Source organism: Malaclemys terrapin, chromosome 9 (assembly GCF_027887155.1).
Source record: "Malaclemys terrapin pileata isolate rMalTer1 chromosome 9, rMalTer1.hap1, whole genome shotgun sequence".
NCBI lineage: Eukaryota > Metazoa > Chordata > Testudines > Emydidae > Malaclemys > Malaclemys terrapin.
The window spans coordinates 23872223-23899554 of NC_071513.1; the positions used below are offsets into that span (position 1 = coordinate 23872223).

At 45.3% G+C, this 27332-nt stretch overlaps 1 protein-coding gene across 1 annotated transcript in view; it reads left to right on the forward strand.

The window, feature by feature from the left end:
* Positions 1–27332, forward strand: part of AR (androgen receptor) — a 123576-nt gene that overhangs the window by 44708 nt on the left and 51536 nt on the right. The window contains exon 2 of the mRNA XM_054039635.1: positions 16848–16999. Coding sequence (XP_053895610.1) covers positions 16848–16999 — 152 coding nt within the window. The remainder of the gene's footprint in view (positions 1–16847; positions 17000–27332) is intronic.

The window sequence follows — 27332 nt, forward strand, 5'->3', positions numbered from 1 at the left end:
TATGACTGCCAGAAGATTGGACTGGATAATAGGGGATGGATCACATAATAATTTCCTTGTTCTATTCATTCCTCGTGAAGCATCTGGCAGGATGCTGAGTTAGATGGACCACTGGTCTGATCCAGTGTGCCATTTTATAACTAGGGCCCTACCAAATTCATGGCCATGAAAAATGCGTCACGGACTGTGAAATCTGGCATCCCCCAGTGAAATCTGGTCTTTTGTGTGCTTTTACCCTATACTGTACAGATTTCATGGGGGAGGCCAGCGTTTCTCAAACTGGGGGTCCTGACCCAAAAGGAGTTTGCAGGGTGGGAATCACAAGGTTTTCATAGATTCATAGATTCTAGAACTGGAAGGGACCTCGAGAGGTCATCGAGTCCAGTCCCCTGCCCGCAGGTTATTTTAGGGCAGTATTGCCATCCTTACTTCTGTGTTGCCTTCAGAGCTGAGCGGCTGGAAGTCAGCGGCTCTTGACTGGGCACCCAGCTCTGAAGGCAGCACCCCACCATCAGCAGAGCAGAAGTAAGGGTGGCGATACCATACCATGCCACCCTTACTTCTGTGCTTCTGCTGGCAGCAGCTCTGCCTTCAGAGCTGGGCTCCCGGCCAGCAGCCGCTGCTCTCTGGCCACCCAGCTCTGAAGGTAGCACCGCTACCACCAGCAGCATAGAAGAAAGGGTAACAATACTGCAACCTTGTGACATTGTTGGGATAGGACCCCTACAATTACAACACCATGAAAATTCAGATTTAAATTACTGAAATCATGAAATTTATGATTTTTAAAATCCTATGACTATGAAATTGACCAAAATGGACCGTGAATTTGGTAGGGTCCTACTTATGAATTATTGCTGATTTGTACCAATTTTTGGAGCACACAAGGTTTTAAAGAGACACAGCTAATCTAAAACATTTGAAATTGACTAATTTTAAAATCATCCCATTTCTGAGTGAGCACATTTTAAATCATATATCCTGAAATTTTTTTAAAGGCAATTCTAATATTTTTATAAGGATTTTAAAAATTGCTCTCTAAGGGTTTTTTTCAGCAAGAAAGAAACTGCCTAAATGACTGCATAGAACAAAGAACAAAATTGACAGCACACAGAGTGCGTCCAATACACAAAGGTAACACATTGCAAAGGGAGATTAATTTTATATTATTTTGCTGACTTTTTAACTATTAATCCCTTGGGGGACTTGTTTAGCTCTTAGTCATTTGAGTGTTAATTGTAACTATAGTAGTGCAACCTTTTCATACAGAAACATAATTTTTCAAGTTGACTGAGTCTTTTTAAGGAACTCTTTTTTGAAAAGTCTGGACCAATAGCTGAATCCATTTGGCTGGAATTGATTTGGTTTGGAGGGATAGGTTGGCGGGATGCCTTAGAGTTAAAAAGTATTTGACATTACACTTGGTTGTTGATCTGTCAGTCTGCATGCTTCCAAGTGGACTGCGAGCGCCTATCCCTCTTGCTTGAAAACTGAAATACAGTTTGGAATAATTTTGCCGAAGTTAGCAATGACTGGTCATTTCAGTTTTCTGTCTCTTTCTTTCTACAGAACCCTAGCAGATTTTTCCTGTGCTAGTTTTTCAGACCATATGAGAGAGAGAAAGAAAGAAAGCTTTGTAAACATTAAATAGTACGTGTTCTGCATAGTGCTGCAACCTACAGGGAAATATTTATCCATCAAAAGAAGATCTCAGGAGAGAAATACAGAGGGTTAAACCCTCAAAAGAACAAGGTCAGCCTTTACATGGACAATTTATGACTAATTTGGCTGTTGCTTCTTCCAAAACAATATGCCTTGCTTTCTCTACATGTAGGTTGTGAATAGCAATAAGAATTTTAGTAGGGGCCCTTTTCCCCTTGGCAAACCTGACAGCAATTAATCAGAAGATGGAACTTAGAGCACCTGTTTTCTACCAATTGTCATTCAAGATTGATATCTTTAATGTATTATATTAGCAGCCCAAATTGAACTGACTAGACTCCATCATTTTCACATTAATATCGGGTTGCAAGAAAGAGAGTCAGTGATTTAGTAAGGGGCATGCTCCTTACAAGAATAAAGGAGTTAGCATATTCACCCCTTCAGTTCCAAATTGGGTATGCTATTTACACCATTTTTCTTCACTTCTTGTTCTGAACTATTGGGTAATATTGCTGTTACTCTCTTAAACAGCTGCTGTGTTTCACCCAAGAGGTGGCTGCACTTCACTTGTTGGCAAAGTGAGTTGTGTACGTACTTATAGTATCACTCTTCAGCTGATGCAAATTTGCCTTGCTCCATTGAGGTCAGTAAGATTAGACCAGTTTACACCAGCTGAGGATCTGACCTATGGCATTTATAATGCTAAATGCTACTTTGTACTTCTGCTACATGGAAAAGGTCACATGGTGATAAGCATCTTACAGATACCTAAAGCAGACAGATGTGTGAAGTTATTGTCCATAATAATAATTATTGCTCTGGACCAGTGGAGTTTCTCCTGTGAGATACTGTTGAATTAAACAGCAAAGAGTAGAGATGATCACTCAGCACGCTACAGTCAGGATTCTGCTTATTACTTGGACAGATTTTGATGGGAAAATATTAGCATAAGTAACAATATTTCACAATTGGCTCAATCTGCTCTGCAGCCTGACGGGTTTGGCAGATACCTGCACCTTAAACTGGAATCTCACCTTCACCTTACTGGCAGTGGCTGTTTTCCTCTTTGGCTCCACTGGGGTTCCTCCACCAAGTATATCTCCATTAACTTGGAGAACATGTCTGGTGCAAGCTTGCCCATCACCTAGAGTCCCAGCTACAACATGAAGCACACCGAGCACTCTACATATGTAGCAGTTGCCCTGCTTATGTGTGATCTATGTCAAAGCAAAGATAGTTTTTTGATTCTTCCTGGGAATTAGGGAGAGGGCCAGTACTAATTCATCTACAGCAGATTGGTGAGCTGCAATGGATGGAACCCACTCCTGTTTGTTCTGCATCTACAGACCTGGAAATTTAGGCCACATAACATGAGTCACTGTGTTTATTCGGAGCTATTCCAGAACACAACTTTCCTGAGCTGGTATGACTGGTTCTCACTATTATGAACAGAGGCCATTTTAACTAATTTACGGGTGAAGCCATGCCCCAGGATGGCATTGATATTACGATCTGGGCACAGCAGTAACACAAATCACATTTACATGCAGGTGGAATATGTGTGCAGCAACAAGCTTCGGTCTTTGGTCACAGGGTAATTTCCACACACACATCAGCCTGAGTTACAGAGATCCTCCCCACAGCAGAATTAAGGTAATTATTGGCACAGCCAGCCAGTGAAAGTTTGCAAAATGTATTATAACACATTTAGTTGGAAGGCACTCATTATATAAATGTAACATGCTTATCGTTCGGGAGTACAGATCAGAATTCCACTTCCAGCACTGCATTTCCTTCACATTTTCTGCACTTCTTTGTCCCTCCCTCAACCCCAGTTCTCTCATGCACATTTTCCAGTGTGGAATTTTCTTCTGTGCAATGTGTGATCAGGGAGGCTGGCTGTTCATAGTACTGAAAGTAACAAAATGCATTGTGTGTATTTTTTAGGGAGAGATTTAAGTTTAAGAATAGTAGAAATCTGGCCCCCTATCACCAAGAAGCAGGTAACACCTATTCAGCTCCATGCATATCATGCATATCCTTCAAGAGAGCGAATCATGCTCATGCACTTGCTTAAAAGAAAAAAGAGCAATCCTGCAGGATGTTTGGGGCATAGGATGAAATTTTGCTCCCAGTCATGCCCTTGCAATGCCATTGGCCCCAGTGGTCTGTGGAGATGGACCAAAAGTCAGAATTTGTCTCTTTGAATGCAGTTTTCGGAACTGCTTTTGAATTAACTAGCCCATGTAACCTTTGCCATTGGGGAGTTTCACATCAAGCTCCCTATTTTTACCTAGCCTTTGTAAAACCTGTACAAGGTGCCTATATCCTCTGCTCAAAAGCATTCAATAAAGGCCTAATGATTTAATAGGGGAGACTAACTACTCCCTGACCATAAGAATAGCATGCTGTTAAGCAATAATACAAACTTGGTGCAGCATGTGAAATAAAATAACATCCAGTTAATGTTTTTTGTGCAATCTTTAGCAAATGCCACCTCAATCATTTTGGCAGTGTCTCCCGGGGCCATGGAACACAGGGAACAAGACTATCTCATTACTTCCGATCTCCTTTAGTCACATTTTCCTTTCATTGCCATGGGGAATGGAGCATAGAATTGAATATCATGGTGCAAGTTAAATGAAATTAGAAAACGTTACACAGGACAGATTGTTTCCTTGGGAACTAGCTAGAGCTCTTGTTGCACTTCTGTGGTGCACCAAGGAAACCACCAAGGTCTTGACCTTGGAGATTCCAGGTGACTTTCAAGTCACCAGGATGTCACAGTGTGCAGGTGTGATGGCCTTATGGTTGTCAGCATGGGTTGTTATTTGCTTTGTTTTCTCATGCTTTGCAATCAGGTGAGCTCCAGTCTTAAGTAACATGGTGATGTGTTTGTGCTTGACTTTCTTAATGGATGGATTCTGTATCAGCCGAACTAAGATGTTTCATCTTTTCCCTCTCTGGCTGAGCTATTGATGCTGCTCCCGTTGACTCACGGGGTGGTGTTTTTGCAACAATTTCTGTTCCCAAGCCCCATGCACTGTGAAAGCCATTACTCACCGCAGAGGCCATACAAATGTGGCAAAGACTGCAGTATGTACGTGCCAAGCCAGCCATTCCAGTCTAAAAACTATAGGCCTCTGTTATTGTTTCACTCATTTAACCTTGTTTCCCCTCTCCACAGTCCTTGTAAAAGTTGGCTGGAAGTGTGAGGGCTACTGATTACAGCTGAAATAAGGTCGCCAAGTTCCCCATTAGTTTGCTTACTGATACATATTATGTCTATTTTCCCAAGGTATATTTCAGAAAAGGGCTCCCTGGTCTAGGAAGCATTTTGAGAATGTGTCTATATACATGTGTAAAGACAGTCCAAAAAAGGGAGTGGCACAGACTGTCACAGGGTTCACTCACTGCTAGCAGCACCTCCTGCTGGCCGTCCTAGGAATTAACTCTGTGAGACATTGCACTTCCCCTCTGGAGGTGTCTTCCCCATGTCATCTCACCCTGCAGCCCCTCTTGGTCCAGGGGCTGGAGTCTCCTCTTCTGTGGCTAGGCCCTCCAGACAGGTCGCTAAAGTCCTCCCCTTCCAGAGAATTCAGTTCCTTCCAGACCTGCTGGCTGTCTGGCATCTCCAACACCCTTGCTACTTTCCAGTGGCTGGCAGGGGAACCCAGGCCCACCCTCTACAATGGGTTCCAGCCCAGGGATCCTATAACAAGCAGCCAAAGTCTCTGCACGGTCCTACCCCTTGTTGCTGTTTCCCTGGGCTTCTTCCTACATATTTGGCTTTCCCTCTCTCTGGGTTTGCCAGCCTCCCTACTCCCTCCACTCAGGGAGTGGCTGCAGCTTACTTCCCTGCCTTCTTGCATCCCCCTGTGTGTAGCCACCTTCCTGGCTTTACAGGCCCCACCTGTTCTTGCACAGCTGAGCCTCCTTACAATCAGTTAGTTCTCTGCTCCCTGGCTCCTCCTCCAGGTGCAGCCTGGGGAATTAATTGGCCAGCCTGACCATCTTAACCCCTTCCAATCCTGTGTGGGGTGAACACGCCATCACACAGACGTGTAGGTGGCGTTCTAACCTAAATTGTTCTTTCCAAGCATGACTGTAGAACCTTGATTTCCCATCCACACACAGCGATGAAAACAGAACGTGTTATAACATCAGATGCCCTTACTCGTGGCAGAGAGCCATGCACTAGCACAGGTCTTGTAGTGTAGATGGGTTCTTAGAAGTGGCTGGGATCCAGTACAGGTTGGATAATAAATGGCCAAATGTTTGTAAGTGGAGAATTAAGAGTAAAAGCAATACTTGAATTAGGGTGTTTGATAATGGATGTATGCCAGTACTTCCTACAGAGTGCGTTATAAAGATACAAGACCAAACCAGGTAGGGAGGGGGGCTCTGAATCCAGTGATAGGAATGTGTGCCATGTGTAGAAATGACTGCCATATCAGCTGCAAAGCCTGATGCTTCCACTGTTACTTAGAACAGTGGTTCTCAAACTAGGGCCGCCGCTTGTTCAGGGAAAGCCTCTGGCGGGCCAGGCCAGTTTGTTTACCTGCCGCGTCCGCGGATTCGGCCAATCGTGGCTCCCAATGGCCACAGTTCGCTGCTCCAGGCCAATGGGGGCTGCAGGAAGGGTGGCCAGCACGTCCCTCGGCCTGCGCCACTTCCTGCAGCCCCCGTTGGCCTGAAGCGCCAAACCGCGGCCAGTGGGAGCTGCGATTGGCCGAACCTGAGGATGCGGCAGATAAACAAACCGGCCCGGCCCACCAGGGGCTTTTCCTGAACAAGTGGCGGCCCTAGTTTGAGAACCACTGACTTAGAAGACCTTCATTAGGAAGCTGTGCTGGATCTGTTTGCCCTCTGTCTTCTTGCCAGAGCAGTTTGGAACTTCCTTAGTATCCTACTAATGTTTATTAATATCAAAATGAAGACCAAGTTCTGTTTTGTGTTTACCACAGACATTCACCTATTGTTTGCCATACTTATTGCTCTCACAGGGATGCTATCTTCCACCTCCGCCCCCAGTAGCCACACATGAAAACAAGAGATGGTCGGTCTGGAAACAAACTCAAGGCTATTTAGAAAAGGGAAACAAAAGTCAGTGTTCAAGACTGTGTGTTTACAGATTAAACTACTCAAAGCAGTTTAAAGAATGGGATGCTTTGAAGATCCTAGGCAAAACTTGCAATTTAAATCAGTGCAGCTCAGACAATGACAACAAATTAAGGACTCAATTAATGTCAATCAAATATCAATGTACAAAAGTGCATGGATCATTCATGCTGGAAGGACATGGAATAGGCAAGAGTATTCAAAGCTAGGCATGTTCCTTGCATTTTGACTTGAATCATAAATCCTTGCACGCCTTGCTTTATCCATGCATAAGCCTTGCACTTTCACTGACATGACATTGCTTATTCAAGTACTATTTATTTAAAGTGTAATGTACGGCGGGTACCATTTTAGAGCCAATGTTTACTACCAGTGACCACATCATGGTAACTCACACACAGCAGTACTTAAGCTGGGGCAGGAGTGCTCTCTCCTCTCATGTCGAGAATAAGTGCATTTTCAGTTCATGGCTTGGTTGCTAATCCAAAACAATCAGTCAGATTTTCAGAAGTGGCAGCGGAACCGGGCTGAAAAGCAGCCAAATCTCCCCAGGGGCGAGAAGGTCTGTGACTAAAGTGCTACTGCACTCTGATGATCCCCGGCTGGTAAACGGCCCAATGGGGGTCATAACCAGCTGGTGGAGAGCACCCCTGAAACAGGCAGTCATAACCAGCTCAGCTATGCCCACAGCTTGGCACAGGCAAGAATCTGGCTCAGTGTGCTTTTCCACTGACATGATCGCCGTCATCCAGAATGGTTTAATCTTTCAACAGGCACTTTTAAATAATATTACACTGCAGTTAGAGTGCTTGGCTGATGAAATAAGCGGAAAATCAGCAAGAGTTCATTACTTCTCATTTAAGATCCTTGGACTGTTATTAGTGGTGGTGGCTGTAGTGGAAGATTAAGCCACTTCGCCAAATGTGGGGGTCTGGAAGGTTTGTTCAGTTGATCATCACTGAATCATAGAGGGCATAGAGCAGGCCTGCACAACACGTAAAGCGGCGAGGGCCATATTACTCCAAAGAAAACAGCTGAGGGCCGAAACCCCCCAAGCACTGCCAACCCCCCCCCAGCGCCACCCAGCCCCCCCCGGAACACAACACCCCCCCCCGGCGCCACACACCACACGGAAGCAACCCCCCCAGCGCTGCCGAAACACTACCCCCACCCCAGCGCCACCTGCCCCGCGGAAACAAACCCTCCTTCCCCAGCGCCACCCCACCGAAACAGCAGTATTGAACCTCGGTAATTTGTTATAGCGGGCCCCTAAGGTAGTATAATTAAGGTAAAAGAAAAATGTCTTTTTGCTAGAAGTAGAATAAGATCTTCCCCCCACTTTGTAATCAATTGACCTGTTGAATGAATGAGGTGTGAATGAGGAAGGCGTGGAAGGCAGGCACCTCCAGACAGCTGCAACTCTTGGAGAGGGCAGAGCCAGCTCTAGGATTTTTGCCACCCCAAGCAAAAAAATGTTTGGCCGCCCCCCCCTTTTTTTTTGTGCCCCTCTGCCCCCAGCCCCGCCCCAACTCCACCCCTTCCAAACCCCTTCTCCAAATCCCCAGCCCCGCCTCCTCCCTCGGCGTACCACATTTCCCCCCCACCATTGCTTCCTGCAGGCCCCCCGCGACCTCCCGCCCTAGCTCACCTCCACTCCGCCTGCTCCCACGGGTGTGCTGCCGCTCCGCTTCTCCCCCCTCCCTCTCAGGCGAGGGAGGGGGGAGAAGCGGAGCAGCGGCGCGTTCAGAGGAGCAAGCGGAGCAGAGGTGAGCTAGGGTGGGGGGGCGCAGGAAGTAACGGGGGGTAGAGGAACCACTCTTCGCTCCAGCTCACCTCCGCTCCACCACCACTGCTGCCTCCCCCGAGCGCCCGCCGCTCGGCTTGTCCTCCCTCCCAGCCTTGCTGTGTGAAACAGCTGTTTCGCGTGCGGCAAGCCTGGGAGGGAAGGGGGAGAAGCTGAGTGGCGGCGGCGCGCTCAGGGGAGCAAGTGGAGGCGAGCTGGGGCAGCGGGGGCACTTTTTCCCCAGGCCTCGGAGTTGGCGCCTATGATGGCCGGCGCCAGAATGCTGCCCCTAGAAATATGCCGCCCCAAGCACCTGCTTGTTTTGCTGGTGCCTGGAGCTGGCCCTGGGAGAGGGGATGGGAGCCAAACCAGATCAGTAGAACAGGTCAGCCACCGATTCGCCGCTCACCTCCTCAACCCCCCTCTCCTGGCTCACCTACTCACTCCCCGCCTGCTCGCCTACTCAGCCCCTCCCCTTCACCCACTGCTTGCCTACTCACCCCTCTGTGGGCCGCACAGTGAGCCCACCTACTCAACCCCCGCGGGCCACACAGTGAGCCCATGCGGGCCGCATGCGGCCCCCGGGCCGCATGTTGTGCAGGCCTGGCATAGAACATGTTACTGTTGTGTGTAGTGTCTGATTAGCATGCTGTGATGCTTAGTGATCAAACTGCTAGCAATAAAACAGTCATGAGACACTTTCTAATAAGGAATGGCCTGCAGGAGCCACATAGATATGGAAGGGAAGCAAATCTGCTATTTCCTGTTCCATCTTAATGATAACAAGATCCTGAGCATTGCAGGAGAGACAGCATAGGAGGAGTTTTGAAGTTACAGAAGATGAATTGCAGAGTTTAGTGCCTTGGCTCCTCTTGAAAAGGATAGACGTTTTATTACTCAGGTGGAAAATTTAGTGTGAGCAGTGGGAGAGGGTTGAATGTTCTTCTCATCTACGGTTGTGCTCGGCTTTTTGGGTGTGTTACTAAAGTCTGGCTATTTGGAGAAATTAACTGTTGATAAACAGATGCTTACTATGAAGGATAAATAGCTCTCCATCGAGGAAGTTATCTATATGCTGAATGAGTTACAGCTTGATGTATTATTCTTCCTACAGTGCTCTGCCAGCATTATACTAAAAGTCCTCTTCCCGTGCCAAGAAGCAAGAGAGAGGCTGTTTTTTTTATCCCCCCTCTGAAAGCTGTTTTGCTGCTTTGTGAGCAGTTCTGACCTTGGCCTTCTAGTCATGAACTGAGTCTGGAATCTCTGTCCCACGTCATTACTACACAAGTTGTGTCTGCTTGCACGGCGCTATCTTCATTCTTTGAATTAGCAAGTTACTGTGACATTTGCCACACATTTTTTCAAACTCCATTTGTGTGCTTTAGAGTCCACAGCAAGGAACTCTTTGTTTATACCTGGAGGAGGACAGCAGTGTGCAGAGTGTGAAACCAGAGGACTTTAAAAAGAACTGGAAATACCTATTTATATAGAGGAAACATCTTAAGTAACACAGCATGTGCTTGCTGCTTGCCAATTCCTTCTGTTCAGAGATTTAGGAACTACAACTGCTATTGGTTATTCATGATCTTACTATCGGTAGGGTCCACTTAGAACAACTTCTAGCAGATCTAGGCTCACCACACCACCTTCCATCCCAAGGTGCTAAGAGGGTGAGGCTTCCTTTTGGCACATCTAGAATAGTTGCTACCTACATACCACAAGAGCCAGTTTAAAGCATTGGTTGCAGTAATCTGAATGTTCCATTTGCTCATGTGCAATAAAGGCACATGCACCTTGCCTAGACACTAGATGTGGTCTTGGCAGGTGGGTTAAGCCTATTCTAGGATCTGGTCCTAGCTGGCAGGCACAACACTAATTTCCACCTTTGCCATGGAGTTACAGATTTAAATATGTTCTGATCATTTGCCAGCCTCATTTCTGAACTGGGCACTCATTGATGTTAGGCTCATAGTTAGACACACTTTATATAGCACTGCTTTATAAAGTAACTCTTCAAAAGCAGCATGTTGTTATCCTAGTTCTGTCTCACTAACTCATTCATGTACATTTTATAATATCTTTATCTTACAAGTAAAAATAAAAAACAACTGCTCTCCCTCTAAGATCAAGGGCATACCAGAAAAATTAAGTAGCATTCATTCTGCTTCATACATCATTGACAGTGACTTCCAGTAATAAAGATCCTGAGATAGGAACTTGGTTAGCAGTTTGGTTGATGATGCAGGACATAATCTTTTGCAGCTCTGTTGGCTTTGCAGATCTGATTGCAATAAGGCTGTATTGATGTGAAACTAAACAAATGGAGGAGCCATTGGGGCCAAATTCTTCCATGATATAAATTCATTGAAGTTAGTGGCGTTACACCAGGGATGAATTTGGCCCAGCGAGCCTTACTACCTTTCTACATATGGCAAGATCTCTAGTTTTGTATCTACAGTTGGAAATCTAACTATCTGTTTGTGCTCGCAAATCAAGTGGTTAAGCATCTAAATGCTAGTATTTGTACAAAACTGGATGTGCAAAATTAGAGACTGGATGTAGGCTCTTCTATTGATAGAGATACCCATCTGCACGTGCACACACACGTGCACATACATGAACACACAAATCTGTTGCCGAGAATTATTTTAAAAACTGCCATGTCAGTGTTGTGCCTGACAAGTTTTAATTATTATCTTGCCTTGAAACTTTACGCAATTAAGCTACAAAAATTGCTCATTCCAGAATTGCACATTCATACTGATATCACCAAAACAGCTGCTGCAGAAATGGAGAGGTAAACAACAGGGAGGCATATTTACTTCTTTTCCATAATAAATAGATAGGATAAGGGGAGGAAGAACTTAAGATTTGCCATGTGGAAAAGGATAAATTAAGTAATTTTCAGATTTCAGACTCTATCCAATGGAAAGAAAAATGTGGCAGACCATTAAAGGAGAGGTGGGTAGTGTATCTAGGACAGCAGCAAATCCTGCAGTGTGAGGACATTTGCTACAAAACTGTTATTTTTGTACCACTTGTGTTACAATAGTGTCTAGGAACCTCAGTTGAGGACAAGTGCCCCGTTGTGCTAGGTGCTGTACGGACATGCTCCAAAGAAGACAATCCCTGCCCCAGAGAGTTCACCATCCCTATAACAGCTGGGATGCAAAGGGTGGAAAAAATAGACAAGTTGGCAAAGGGCCAGAGAACAATGTAACAAAATGTTTATGGCATTAGTACATGCATAATATATAGCAGTTATATTGCAGTAAGCATATATCTCATTCCATTTCATCTACCTGTCAAATAAAAGAGAACATAAATTTACAGCCTTGTAAATTGAGATCATCAGGGAAGGAGAGTTCAATGTCCTGTGACTCTGCAATGGAATATTCCCCAGAAGTGTGGCTCCTTATTCTTTAATAAAAAGGACATGGAGAACCGGTTTCGACTCAAACTTTTCTCCAAAGGAAACTTCCAGTGTAACTTGGCATTTATTTTGATCACCACATCTAATTACAAAGAAGAGAACATTGGTCCCAAAATTTAGTTAACCTTTGGACTGTAGAATTGAATTGTTGGTCTTGATCTTCAGCTGCCGCTCCGGAGGATTCTGTATAGCTATGGGGTGAGGGGCACAAAGGTGAGAACATTACTGGATGATGCAGCTGATAGCTAGATCAGGTAGGTAAATGAAGAGACAAAGCCAAGCCTGATTCTCATCTCACTTACACCCTCTAACTCCATTGACTTCATTGGACTGATTTACAATAGTGCAAGTGAATGCAGAATTAGACCCTTGAACTATTAGGTGAAATCCTGCCCCCAGTGAAGTGAACGGCAAACTCCCATTCACTTCAATAAATCCAGGATTTTATGTTCTATCTTTAAGGGTGAAACTTTAAAAAGTGTTTGCAAGCTTCTGAAAATCTGACCCTAAACTAGTTGAAAGGCAAACTGCAGTGATACTGTCCTTTAAGGAAGGTCTGTTTTGTGGCTGATAGGGTCAAAAATTTAAAAAGGATGTTTACTATGTTCACAGAATACAAGGGCTTTTCTACATGGGGAAGTTTTGTCAGTATAATCTAATATATGAATTTAAACCAATATAGTTATACTAACCCACCAACCTCTCCCCGAAGTGGACACTCTTATTCTGGTATAAGAGTGGCCTTTTTTCAATTTAGCTTATGTCTCTTGAGAAGGGAGGGGTTTAAGCTAAACTAAAAAAAACCCACTCATACCAGAGTAAGTGTGTCCAGAATAAGGGAAGTCTAGGGGTACAACTACACTGGTACATATGGTAAAACTTTCCCATGTAGACAAGGCCTAAGAGTTTGACCCTGCAGCCCTTACTCATGTGAGTAGTCTCACTGGGGTTACTCATGGGATTAGGGATGCAGGACCTAGCCCTACATTTTAAAGAAGCTTTTAATAACCTGCTTTGCCTAATTAATTGTGAAACTCACATAAAGAAAGGTACAACAAACAGCGCTCCCGTTTCATGTGACAATGCTATTAGTTTGGAGTAGCAAAAATATAAATCCATTATGAAATAATAAAAAGTTGGAACTCAAGTGGGAAAAGTTGGGAACTGGGACCTGCAAATAATGCATGTGCATTTATTTAATTAAGCCTTATTTTCACAGGCAGCTCTTCCTGAGTGCACAGGCTTCCTCTTGAATCATATGCCAAAGTGCAGAAAGGCCTGTGATACTGCAGAGCACACAGGCACACTGGGCAAAGGCTAACGGGAACCAGTCCAATGGCAGATAAATATAGACTGTTTTTCAATATATAGAATCCATGATAAATTACAGTTGTGGGTGGGGTAGGGGGAACCACCAGAAAGCGTCACTATGCTCTGAGGTCTGTGTAAGTGACAGGAGCACTGGACAATGAAAATAGGAAACTCAAGGGACGTTTTCCTCACTGTTTGTAATCAGCTCCCTGGAAGCTTGAAACTGTCATCTGTTTCTGTGGTAATTTTGTTTGGTTTTCTCCATCATTTGTTCATATTAAGAGTGCGATCCTGCAATGTTTCTTCCTGTGTGTAACGATTATTCAACTGAGTAAAGATTGCAGGATTTGTTACTGAAGGGTTGCTCACTCCTAGTTTGATTTTCAGTAGCACATTTATTAAAGTATGTGCAGGGTTAAACTAGATCTAGAGGTTATATGGATTTTGCAAACAGATAGAAGCAAAAGCAGGTTAAAATTTGAGCCAAACAGATGTTAGTGTCCCTTTCCATATTACGTGATATTAAGCATTATTTGCCTAGCACTTTATAGGTGTTACTGCAAACAAATCGTAAATAAGAAACTAACAATAAAATATGATCGAACTTCCCAATGTCACTGCCAGTACATGCATTATCTAATAACTCTGATACACAATCTTCATGCCATGTCTTCTTGAAAATCAGCTGCTGAACATATGTGATTTAGTGAGTCACACAGCTGCACAGAGTGTATATCAGAGGACAGGTTAAAGGCGTAAGTTTTCATGTCAGAGAAAAGGCTCTGAATTGTAGATTAATAAGTGTAAGATGACAGTTAAGTGGTTAGATAAGAAGAAAAACATTCACTGTGTATTGTTATTGTTCTAAATGAAATTTAATATTTGTACATTGTGCCATTTGGGTATAGCCCATGGTGGGGTGGGGTGCAGAGCTACCCTGAGGAAGCAGGAGGCATTCTGCCTTGTGGGAGATAATATGCTTTCCAGAGCTCCCCCTGGCACACAGAGGCAGCTCATCTGCTACTACATCTTTATGCGGGGTGCAGACTGCGCCCCTCACTCCACACAGCCAGCTGGCTCTGCTGGCCAGTGCATTGGGAGGAGATTGAGCTATTACTTTACCTCCTGCCCACTCCTCCATGCCACCTTAGTTCTGGGTTTCGGCTCGGCACTTATGTGGGCTGTACAGTGAATAGGGGAAGGCTCTTATGCCCTGCATTGCACTCAGTGGGGGCCAGCAGAATCTGGCCCAAATTGAGCAATGACATGACCCCTGCCCCAAAGAAATGGAGCAAACAAACCAGGGGGTTACTGCATCATCCTAGTGCACGCCCATGCTCTGTCCATCCCAGTCCCTGCTCTGTATTAGCGTGTTAGGGTGACCAGACAGCAAGTGTGAAAAATCGGGACGGGGGTGGGGGGGTAATAGGAGCCTATATAAGAAAAAGATCCAAAAATCAGGACTGTCCCTATAAAATAGGGACATCTGGTCACCCTAGGTTTGATTCACCATCCCTGTCTCCTGCTCGCTGGGCTAACAGATGGTGACAATGCTGAGCGAGCAGCATACTCACCCATGGGGTGGGAATGTGCAATCCCCCTGGATGTTTAATAAGTATCACTGGTGGGCTGGACTGCAAAGAGCTTTTTGGCCAGTTACAACATCTTGAAGGTGGGCATGCATTCCAAATGGGATAGAGATATTGGGGGGGCGGGGTGGGGGAGGAGGAGAGATATTGTCCTCAGGGTTGCACTGGGGATATGAGAGAGTGCTCCTTTGGAGGAGGAAAGGTTCAGGTGAAATATCTGATTCGGTGGGAGTGGGGAGAGGGGCCCATCCCCACAGCCTGTTGGACAGTTTTGCATTAGTTGATAGACTGGTTGAAAAGAAGTCCTTCTGTCAGCCTCAGTGTTTTACCAGTCAGCCCAGCACATCTGCTCATAATCGAGTCCTGCTGTTTCACTGGCAGTTGTAATGGTGGCTGGCTCACCTACAGTTGGAATTCATTCAAAGGGAAGTGCTGTGGCAGGGCTTCCCACTCTGCTGTTTTCTTTATGCAGTTGAGGGCCGCGGGGGCTTGTTTGAGAGGGATTTGAGTGCTGGATTGACAGCTCTGGTGACTGAGGTCCTCTCTCTACCAAGGGGGTACCACACACATGGGGTGCAGCAGCAGCATCATTCACTCTCTCTGTCCGTGACAGGGATCTTAGCCCTGACAGGTGGAGCCATCTCTAGGTCTAAGAAAGGAGTTCAGTCTTTGGCCTGTCAGCTGAATAGCCAATGGTGGTGATTGTAGCTGAGGTTTTGGGGTGTTTTGTGATATCTGCTAGGAATTAGATTGACTCCACAATGAACTTTGATCACTGCTGATACCAGTGACCTTGTAATGAAATGCTCTATAGCCCATTGCTGTTCACTGAGCTATCCAGTCCCCTCTTGGGCTACGTTTTTGAGACATGACTGAAGAGAGTTATGGAGCCAAATCGTTCCATTTAAGGTATCGGTTCAGTGGCATGGATGTTTGCAGCTCTTGGGGTATCAATGGAAACTTCACTATTTCATAAAATATGATTATGATTTATGATTTGCATTGCCTGGTGCGTAGGAGCCCCGTTCACAGGACTGGACCCCCCTTGCCTTAGGCACAGTACAAAGACAGAAAACGAAGATGGTCCCTGGCCCAGTTCTAGCTATTAGTCCTTATTGTTACTGCATGGGATATCACAGGGTTAATGTTTGGATCTGGACTTTGGCTCTGTAGGCCAGTAGATACAGGGAGCACTGCAGAGACTGCACTCTCAAACCTGGTGTGAGGGGAGCAAGTGCCTCCTGTTTTCAGCAGGGACTTCTCCATCTGCACTGGATCAGTGATAGAAGGAGTCCTGTCTGCCCATCCTTAACTGAAAGAAGGTCTATGCAGCCACCACTGGGCCTTCAGAGAGGGATGTGTTGCAAACCTAGCCGGGAGAAAGAGAGAGGAGAGGAGCAGCCTGCAAGAGGCTTGATGGTATTGCAAAAATTAAATTGTTCAGATTAAAAATCAAAGGGCCAAATTAATCGTCAGCGAAACAGCACTGACTTTGATGGATTTGGCCCAAATAGCCGACTGACAATGCAGGGTCTCTGCAGTGCTATACCGCATTTGGGCTTGAGTCCTGAAGCCACAGCTAAGTTGGCAGTACAGTGGCCTGTTCCAAAGAGGCGCCTTACGGATCTAACCCCCGGAAGCCCTCATCAAGACAGGACTGAGTTATGAGCACTGGGTCTGATGCTGCTCTCACTCATACTATACACTAAGAGTAATCTCCCCGCCAAAGTCAGCAGGGTGACACTAGCATGAAACTAGCGTGCTGTCAGAGTGGAGCCTCAGCTCTATTGTTTCCCGCCTTCATACGTATGACCCCTCCTGTTTCTTGAGTCTAGTGTTTTGAAGTGAGCAGTCTCCCAAGCACTGCACGCTGAGCTCACCCACAGCTCACCTAGACCGTGTTTGTTGACTCTCTTTATCTTGCTCCCTTTCTCTTTTATCCCTGAAGGTTGGAGGCTGGCAGGGACCACGTTTTGCCCATTGACTATTACTTTCCACCGCAGAAGACTTGCCTGATTTGCGGCGATGAAGCTTCTGGGTGCCACTACGGAGCTCTCACCTGCGGCAGCTGCAAAGTCTTCTTCAAAAGGGCAGCTGAAGGTAATTCACCTCTGTTCAGATCACACAGAGACATCCGAGAACAAGCCCTCCAGCCCTGACATCTCCTATTTCCCAGGGCAGGGCTGCCTGAGGGCCTTGTACTTCACTCACAAAACACATTCTCTCATGAGAAACAAATGCATTAATTACATAAAATGTCCATGGTCATTAGCAGCATCATTAAATGTCTGAGGAGGACATTCCTACCTTCTTAGGAAGTTGAGCTTCCCTGATGGCTCTGAGAAGCCTGTGGTGCAGAGGGAAGCAGAGACCTGAGGGTGGGCAGAGAACGCTGAGGGACCCTGAATTCCTTAACACAGAAAAGAAAATTGGTTTCCTTACTGTACCTTTGTCATTCCACATTATAGACCAGTCACAGAAAAAAATACCAATAACCAGAGCCTGGACCAGCCCACCGTCCTTTCTGACACGTGCTGCTGGGAGTGGGCTAAGGAGCAGAGTCAGTTAGTTCTCCCTGGCCCATCTGACTTTTACACAACTGCCTAGGGGTCACCATATTCCCATCCGCCCATCTGTGGTCTAAATCCAAATATCATAATCCAGTATTTTCTCTCTATTCCCTTTCCTGTTTCCCATTTCCTAGTATCCCCTCCATCAATATGTGCACTCATGACTGTCCCATTAACAGTCCCATTAACATCCCGAGAATGATAGTGCTTCCATGGTGCCTGAAACACTAGTTCAGGAACAATGCTCTGTCCTCCTTTGTGCCTTTACCTCTATAACCAGCGCCACTTTCATGTTCTAGGCCTCAGTTCAAGAGCCTCCTGGATTAAATATGAACCCACGTGTTCCCCTGCACTGGTCGAATTTTTACACGGTTGTCCTTTACATTTAAAATGAAAATAAACTAGTCAGGCAGGTTTTTAGGCTGGATGGTAGGAAATGCCAAGGCTTTAAAACTGCATAGTATTAGGAGTCAGCACTCTCTGGCTTCTGTCCTTGGCTGCATTCACTGTGTGACTTTGGGCTTTCACTTCTCTGTACCTCAACTTTACCCATCTGTGAAATGGGGATAGTAATTCTTAACAGAGGAAATGATCAACCCATGCTGTGAAATAGATTCATAGTATAGATTCATAGATTCTAGGACTGGAAGGGACCTCGAGAGGTCATCGAGTCCAGTCCCTTGCCTGCATGGCAGGACCAAGTACTGTCTAGACCATTCCTGATAGACATTTATCTAACCTACTCTTAAATATCTCCAGAGATGGAGATTCCACAACCTCCCTAGGCAATTTAAATGGAAGCCCACATTGCACTGTCACATCATCTGTCGCACGTGGGCTAATAAGAGCATGAAAAACAATGGACAGGTCTACACTACCGCTTACGTCGAACTAACTTATGTTGCTCAGAGGTGTGAAAAAGACACCCTTCTGAGCAATGCAAGTTACAGAGACCTATGCACTGTCCACACTGGCGCTATGTCTTGTGGAGGTGGAGTAATTGTGCTGCTGTTGGCTTAGAGCGTCTTCACCAGAAGCGCTACAGCAGCACAGCTACGCCGATGTAGCGCTTCTAGTGTAGGCCTGCCCCAATGTTATAATTATGTGGACTGGGGGAAGAAAGAGCAGTTTAGGTGGTGGATACTGCTCTGATAGTTCAGTTAATTCTTCACAACACACGGATGGAAACTCATCCCATCTGCCACCCCAGTTATACCAACCAGCCCATCACCTTCATCCTCATAGAATAATCACAATGAACAATCTGTGCAATTACAGAGTCTGATTCTCCTCTCACATGGTGCATGTCAGAAATAACTCCATTTACTTCACTGCTGTGAGAGGCCATATCATCTGCTACCTTTCAGTCAAGGATCTCCAAATTCCTGTACTACAGCTGGTCAAATAGTATTTTCACATCGCATATTTGACATTTGGGGGCACAAATTGTGGAATAAATTAGCTTCATATACATTTTTTCACTGCTCCACTAGCTGTCTAGATGGTCAAATGCAGTGGGTCAGAGCCTCAGGTGATGTACATTGGCACAGATCTATTGAAGTCAATGGAGCTGTGTTGATTTACACCAGCTAAGGATCTGGTCTAATTTTTCAGATACATCCTTCAGAATTTGTCCCATCACCAACTGGTGAATAATTCATTCATTAGGAGAGTTTGAAATCATTTGACAAGCTCTGCTGTCTCAAAGCTGGGCAGGTCCCATTTCCCTCTGTGTGACAGAAGGGGAAACTGAAGCATTGGGTGCTTAACCTACTTGCCAATGTCAAACAGTGAGTAATTGCAGAGTGAGGAGTGGGATCTGGAGTCTGTTGATCCCCATTTCGGTATGCCTGGGTATTTGGGCTGCTTGGTCCTTTCTGGTTGATTTTGTATTGCTGAGTTGCTTTGTGATAGGTGCCTTTCTAATGGGGTATGTAACAAAAATGAACAAATCGGTAGTATGGTACGTAATAGTTTAACACAGGGGTGGCCAACCTGTGGCTCCGGAGCCACATGCGGCTCTTCAGAAGTTAATATGCGGCTCCTTGTATAGGCACCAACTCCGGGGCTGGAGCTACAGGCGCCAACTTTCCAATGTGCCAGGTGCTCACTGCTCAACTCCTGGCTCTGCCACAGGCCCTGCCCCCACTTCACCCCTTCCCGCCCCCTCCCCTGAGCCTGCCATGCCCTCGCTCCTCCCCCCAGAGCCTCCTGCATGCCACAAAACAGCTGATTGGGAGGTGCAGGGAGAGAGGGGGAGAGGCTGATCAGCGGGGCTGCCAGTGGATGGGAGGTGCTGAGAGCTAATGGGGGACTGCTGACATATAACTGTGGCTCTTTGGCAATGTATATTGGTAAATTCTGGCTCCTTCTCAGGCTCAGGTTGGCCACCCCTGGTTTAACATTTCAACGCAACACAGAAGTTTTTTCTTACCATCAGGTATAACTACCATCTGGATATTTTATTTGAATTTTATCTGGATCATTATTTGAAAGAACATTTGAGTAACTCAAGTAAAAGGGAACTAAAATAACCTGTTAATGGATACTGTCCCGATTCAGCATCTTCAGCCATAATGAAAGGTGACTGACCTCACTTCCTGGAGTGCCTCCCAATCTATTTGTTTCATTCTCGTTCAGATCCAGGGGCTTTCTCAGTTTAACCCCCGGGCATCCTCATAGCAAAACCATCATGCAAGTTCACACAATTGGACTTGTTTGCCAGAGTCAGGACTGAAATAGCAGGGGTGTTGTAACTTGGCATTGAGTTACGTTGGCAGAGCTGATTGGGGAACCCAGGACTGGAATAACAGGGGGTGAGAACACGTCAGGAGTGAGAAAGCCGACACCCTGGCCTATCTGCGCTATGCTTTGTAATATAGAGTGCTGTCATCTCCTTCATGGAGTAAATTCACAGATTCCTTTAAAAAGGGATTTACTGTTGTTCCAAGTTCTGGGCTGTGTGTGGCGTGTCAGCAATATTTTATTGTTTTATTTATAAATTAGGATCATATAACATAAGGTCATAATTCTTCTTGCAACAGGTTCTTTCCTTTCCCTTGACAGAGTAATTAGAATAGAACATGTTTGCCTGATGCGCTAAATTGCAAGACAGGGGAGAGGGGAAGGGCAGTGGTCTCCAACTGGAAAACCTCGTTGGTATGTTGTTCTATTTTCAGCTACCAAGCAATGTTGTCTCTATGTGTAAAGGGTCAGAGTATAAATGAAAACTTTCTTTTGCTATATCAGATTCTGATCCATTTTGCAGGGCAAGGCTTTGTTTGCAGTATCAATAGTGCAGCCGGAATGAAAAGCCTGCTAACTCTTCCTCTAGAACCCGCCTCTGCTCCCTTTACATCCAGGAGTTAGTAACTGAAACCCTCTTTCCCCTCTCATATGGACGCCTTGGACAAAGTTCTGTGCTGGTATCAATTGGTGCAGCTCCATTGACCTTAATGGAATTTCACCCAATTATACCAGCAGAGAACTTGGCTCCTTAAAATGCTACATTTGAGCCCAGAAAGATATTTATGATTGTGACACAATCATGAAAATAGGGAGTTTTTTCTCATTGAGGATCAGAATTGGCAGGTGTTTGCTGCCTCTTTACAAATGGGAAGACGTGTAGATCCCACATTAGAGAGAATCATGCACCAGTAAGAATGCCTGGTCCATTAACCTGGAGAATGAACGTAGGTCTGGCAGACACAGAGTTAATAGCTTGGATTAGGGTTTTGTTTTTAGCCATCTAGATGAAACACAGATGAAAACTCTTAATGGGGAAGAGAAGAAATTAGAAACCAACTGCAGGTGAAGGCAAATAATCCCTGTTGATTTTGATTGGTCAAACGGAGAGACCAGAGGGCTAGAAAAGCCAAGAGGTGGTTGCACTAACCTAATGCTGTTTGCTTCTGTTATCTAGTTTCTTTGCTATCTTAGACTAGGGCTTCTGCATGGCTTTGTTTATAGATGTTGCAACACTCATTGCTCTCCCACTTGTGTGCGAGAGGTGGAGATTTTCCAGCTAGAAAGTGATTTGAGGGTGTGTTACATAGAAACTAGTGGGAGGCAATTTAGGTCACCTAAATCAAGATTTTTAACCTAGATAATCGGAAGTGAAAGTGTAAAGCAGGAATTCACTGTGCTACTCAGCCCTTGAGGCTTTTATACTAAATCACACAGCATTTTATTTAACAAATAATTGAACCAAGAAGGAGAACTTTGTGTTTTGCTTTACCTTGCAGGGCATGGATATAGCCTGAAGTGCCCTTATTTTGGGAAGGGGGTGGTAAATGAGGGTGCTTACCACTTTCTACCCTTGATTCCATATTTGTAACAGTTTTCGTACTCCCTTTGGGTAATTTTCCATGGACAATCCCTTTGCTTCTTGCACAGATGTAAACTTGAAATCTGGGATTCCTCACCCTCCAATACATTTTTACTTCTTTAGATTTCTACAGGCACTTTTTTAGGATTATCTGAAAAGCTCTGGGTAGGTTCCTTTGGTGTACTCTAAAAATACAGACCAACAAAACCAAACACAGCAGTCTTCCCAAACCAGAAAAACACTCCCTTTACCACGGATTCATACCAGCAGCTTGCAGCAAACTCCTCCCTCTCCAAAAGCTAGGGAGAAGAAATGGGTTGTTTAGTGTGCTGTGAAGATCAACACATTCAGGCTATTTGGGGGTGGGGGGGTACCTATATATCTAGATACTTCTTTGGCCCTCATCACAGTATCTGGATAACAATTAGCTGTTGTACATAGCTGCAAAGATTTCAAAACTGTAAACAGGGGTGTTGGGGCAGAAAACTTCATAGAAATACATTGCACTGGGAGAGACAGAAGGGTAAAAGATGTTTTTCCAAAGAATAATAATCAATACCTTGGGACTGTCACTCCTTTATAAAGAGGGCTAGTTGGTCTGTGCGGTACTTTGAGCTTCAAGGAAAGAAGCTCACTCTCCTCTTAATAAAAAACATGACTAACTCTTTCCACCAGGACTTGCAATCTTGACCACAAGATGCTGGAACAGTGGCAAAAAGGCATAAATCTTTCCTCCTCACTAGCCCATCAGCTGTCTGGATTTATAACATTCTAAGGCACACGTAGGGCCAGGTTAAATACAGGCTGGTTCCAAAACTTGTGTGCACAGATTCTTCAGCTCTGACATGGGCTTCTTCATTGCAAGCGGGATGGGCTGGAATTAATTTATTTTTTTAATCAAATCTGGCATTTCTTTTGCTCAGAATGTGGTCCCATTCTGCATCCTGAATGCTAAGGAATCCAGACAGGCCAGTTTTTATTTTTTCTCTTTCCTGGTGGAAGGTTATGCTGTAACTGTTCCACCAGGCATATTCTCTGCTTCCAAAGAAAAAGAATAATCATTCTTGCTTTTAATCCCTCCGCAATATACAGAGAGGAAAAAAAACCCAAGAAACCCTTCCATCTAAGTGATTTTATTATGCTTTCATTTTACGTGACCAGAGCGGATTCAGGCAATGAGTAAGGGCTGCAGATCTTTGGCGTTCACAGCAGCATTCTTGCACCTTGTCAGGGGTAGTGATCAGAATAGCATGTAATTTTAAAAGTCATCTAATCCTGAGAGAAGATTCATGGTCCTGATTGCTCCTTCACAGAAAAATCCACAGAGGAGCCAGCGTGTGTACATGTGGAGGGATCTGTCAGGTTCTATTCTATTTTGATCCCTTCCATCTCCTGCTGTGTTCAGGTCCCAAAACCTGCAGATCCCCTGAGATCTCATGAAAGCTTGGGGACCAACTGGGGCAGTTCTGGGGCCCTCTGCCCCCAATGTTCCCTAGCAGAAGGGCACTGAGGCCACGCTGCCAGGAAGTTCACTGCCTGAAGTTGCCTCTGGATCCTTTCCTCAGAGGACTCTCATGGTGCAGAGGGGGCTCAATGGAAAAGTGAATGCAGCAAGAGACTGAGTTAACTTTTTGGCAGATTCCCTTCAGGGTCGGTGTGTGGCCTTTTTGGCTCCCTCCCCGCTGCTGGGATTAGGGTGACAGTGCACTGCAGGCCACTGACCCCCATTTTTGGACTTAGGCAGTGTGCTCGATCCAGCCTGGCTTGATGATTTTTCCGGCAGGCAAGTAAAATCAGTTTATTTTCCATTACTTTTCTTGGTGCTCCTGTGACATTCTATACCTTGGGGGAGCATGGTGTAACCCCCATATTCCTCATTTTCATATAATTGTGATCTTATGTATAAAGCATGCCTTGTAAAGTATTGGGGAAAGGTTATGATCTGCTGAAAGTCATTTCTCTATCCATATATGTATGTCATGAATGCATATGAAGTTATGAGAATTGTGTAGTATGGTTGTCACTAAAACATGCTGTAAGTTGGGGGAATCAGTCAGATATTAGCTCCCCAGAGGCAACAGCAAGGAAAGTAACCAACACCCGGGTGGGGTGTCAAACAAACCATCGGTAGTCCCGCCATAGTCCAGCAAGGGAGCTACAATGCAATGACTCACCTGCATGAGGCCATACCTGGGCAGCAGTGACCATGAGATGGTTGAGTTCAGGACCCTCACAAAAGGAAGAAAGGAGAGTAGCAAAATATTGAACTTCAGAACTTCAGAAAAGCAGACTTTGACTTCCTTAGGGAACTGATGGGCAGGATCCCCTGGGATGCAAATATGAGGGGGGAAAGGAGTCCAGGAAAGCTGGCTGTATTTTAAAGAAGCCTTATTGAGAGCATAGGAACAAACCATCCCAATGTGCAGAAAGTATCAGAGGGGTAGCTCTGTTAGTCTGTATCCACAAAAACAATGAGGAGTCCGGTGGCACCTTAAAGACTAAAAGATTTGACTAATCTGTTAGTCTTTAATGTGCCACCGGAGTCCTCGATGTGCAGAAAGAAGAGCAAATATGGCAGGCAACCAGCTTGGCTTAACAGTGAAATCTTTGGTGAGCTTAAACTCAAAAAGGAAGCTTATAAGAAGTGAAAACTTTGGTCAGATGACTAAGGAGGAGTATAATAATATTTCTCTGATATGCAGGGGTGTAATCAGGAAGGCCAAAACTCAACTGGAGTTGCAGCTAGCAAGGGATGTGAAGGGTAACAAGAAGGGTTTCTACAGGTATGTTAGCAACAAGAAAAAGGTCAGGGAAAGTGTGGGACCCTTAATGAATGGGGGAGGCAACCTAGTGACAGATGTGGAAAAAGCTGAAGTACTTGATGCTTTTGTTGCTTCGGTCTTCACGGACAAGGTCAGCTCCTACACTGCTGCCCTGGGCAGCACAGTATGGAGAGGAGGTGAGCAGCCCTCAGTGGTGAAAGAACAGGTTAAGGGCTATTTAAAAAAGCTGGGCATGCACAAGTCCACGGGTCCAGATCTAATGCATCCGAGGGTGTTGAGGGAATTGACTGATGTGATTGCAGAGCCATCGGCCATTATCTGTGAAAACTTGTGGCGATCGGGGGAGGTCCCGGACGATTGGAAAAAGGCAAATATAGTGCCCATATTTAAAAAAAGGGAAGGAGAACCCGGGGAATTACAGAACGATCAACCTCAACTCAGTCCCTGGAAAAATCATGGAGCAGGTCCTCAAGGAAACCATTTTGAAGAACTTGGAGGAGAGGAAGTTGATCAGGAACAGTCAACATGGATTCACCAAAGGCAAGTCATGCCTGACCAACCTGTTTGCCTTCTATGATGAGATAACTGGCTCTGTGGATATGGGGAAAGTGATGGACATGATATATCTTGACTTTAGCAAAGTTTTTGATACGGGTCTCCCACAGTATTCTTGCCAGCAAGTTAAAGTAGTATGGATTGGATGAGTGGACTATAAGATGGATAGAAAGCTAGCTAGTTGTTGGGCTCCATGGGTAGTGATCAACAGCTCAATGTCTAGTTGGCAGCCAGTATCAAGGAAAGTGCCCCAGGGGTGGGTCCTGGGGCCGGTTTTGTTCAACATCTTTATCAATGATCTGGACGATGGGATAGATTGCACTCTCAGCAAGTTCAAAGATGACACTAAGCTGGGGGGAGAGGTAGATATGCTGGAGGGTAGGGATAGAGTCCAGAGTGATCTAGACAAATTGGAGGATTGGGCCAAAGGAAATCTGATGAGGTTCAACAAGGACAAGTGTAGAGTCCTGCACTTCGGAAGGAAGAATCCCATGCACCGCTACAGGCTGGGGACCAACTGGCTAAGCAGCAGTTCTGCAGAAAAGGACCTGGGGATTACAGTGGATGAGAAGCTGGATATGAGTCAGCAGTGTGCCCTTGTTACCAAGAAGGCTAATGGCATATTGGGCTGTATTAGTAGGCGCATTGCCAGCAGATTGAGGGATCATTATTCCCCTCTATTCAGAACTGGTGTGGCCACCTCTGGAGTATGGTGTCAAGTTTTGGGCTCTCCACTACAAAAAGGATATGGCCAAATTAGAGAGAGTCCAGCGGAGGGCAACGAAAATGTTCAGAGGGCTGGGGCACATGACTTACGAGGAGAGGCTGAGGGAACGGGGCTTGTTTAGTCTGCAGAAGAGAAGAGTGAGGGAGGATTTGATAGCAGCCTTCAGCTACCTGAAGGGGTTCCAAAGAGGATGGAGCTCATCTGTTCTCAGTGGTGGCAGATGACAGAACAAGGAGCAATGGTCTCAAGTTTGCAATGGGGGAGGTCTAGTTTGGATATTAGGAAAAATGATTTCACTAGGAGGGTGGTGAAGCACTGGAATGGGTTATCTAGGGAGATGGTGGAATCTCCATCCTTAGAGGTTTTTAAGGCCTGGCTTGATAAAGCCCTGGCTGGAATGATTTAATTAGTGTTGGTCCTGCTGTGAGCAGGGGGTTGGACTAGATGACCTCCTGAGGGTCTCTTCCAACCCTAATCTTCTGTGATTCAATGAACCTTGCTTAGAGAGACTCAGTATTGCCCTCCAGACATGCCTGGACTTGTGCTCCCCAAGCACATAGACTGAGAGTATAAAACAGATAGAGTGGACACATAATGGGCCCTTCTCCTGCCCCCACCTATGCTGCAAGCAACCAAGACACTGAGAAGAAGACAAGACTCCAACACAGGAGATTGGCCTGGTTTAAGGAACAAACCTGTATATTAAGGATTGCAATATTCAGTGGAGTGAGAAAAACTGCTTAATCTAGTTGCTGCCCAGTCTAATAGGGTTGAGAGTTTAGACTGCGTGCTTATATTTTATTTTATTTTATTTTGGTAACCACTCTGAGTTACTTATAATCACTTAACATCTTTCTTTATAGTTAATAAATCTGTTTGTTTATTCTACCTGAAGCAGTGCTTTTGGTTTGAAGTGTGACAGAGTCTCCCCTTGGGATAACAAGCCTGGTGCATATCAATTTCTTTGTTAAATTGACAAACACATATAAGCTTGCAGCGTCCAGCGGACATAACTGGACACTGCAAGGTGGAGGTTCCTAGGGCTGTGTCTGGGACCAGAGATATTGGCTAGTGTCATTCAGTTGCAAGTAGCTGGGAGCAGCTTGCATGCCAGAGGCTTTGCGTGAACAGCCCAGGAGTGGGGGTTCTCACAGCAGAGCAGGGTAGGGCTGGCTCCCAGAGTCAAGGATTGGGGTGACCTAGCAGATCACCGGTCCAGATAACACCAGAAGGGAATGTCACAGCTCCTCATTCGCATCCTAGAGCGGGAGCCGTGACATCACTGTCATGATGGGACCTATCAAGGCTGCCATCTCACTGTGCAGATCACATACCACTACCCATGAATAAAAAAAGGGACTAAAGTTTCCTGACTCCCTTTCCTAGGGTACATCAGAGAACATATTCTTTCTTTGCTCTACATCCTGAGCTGCCATTTGCCAGAAAAAAACATATTTGGGCTAGATTGCTG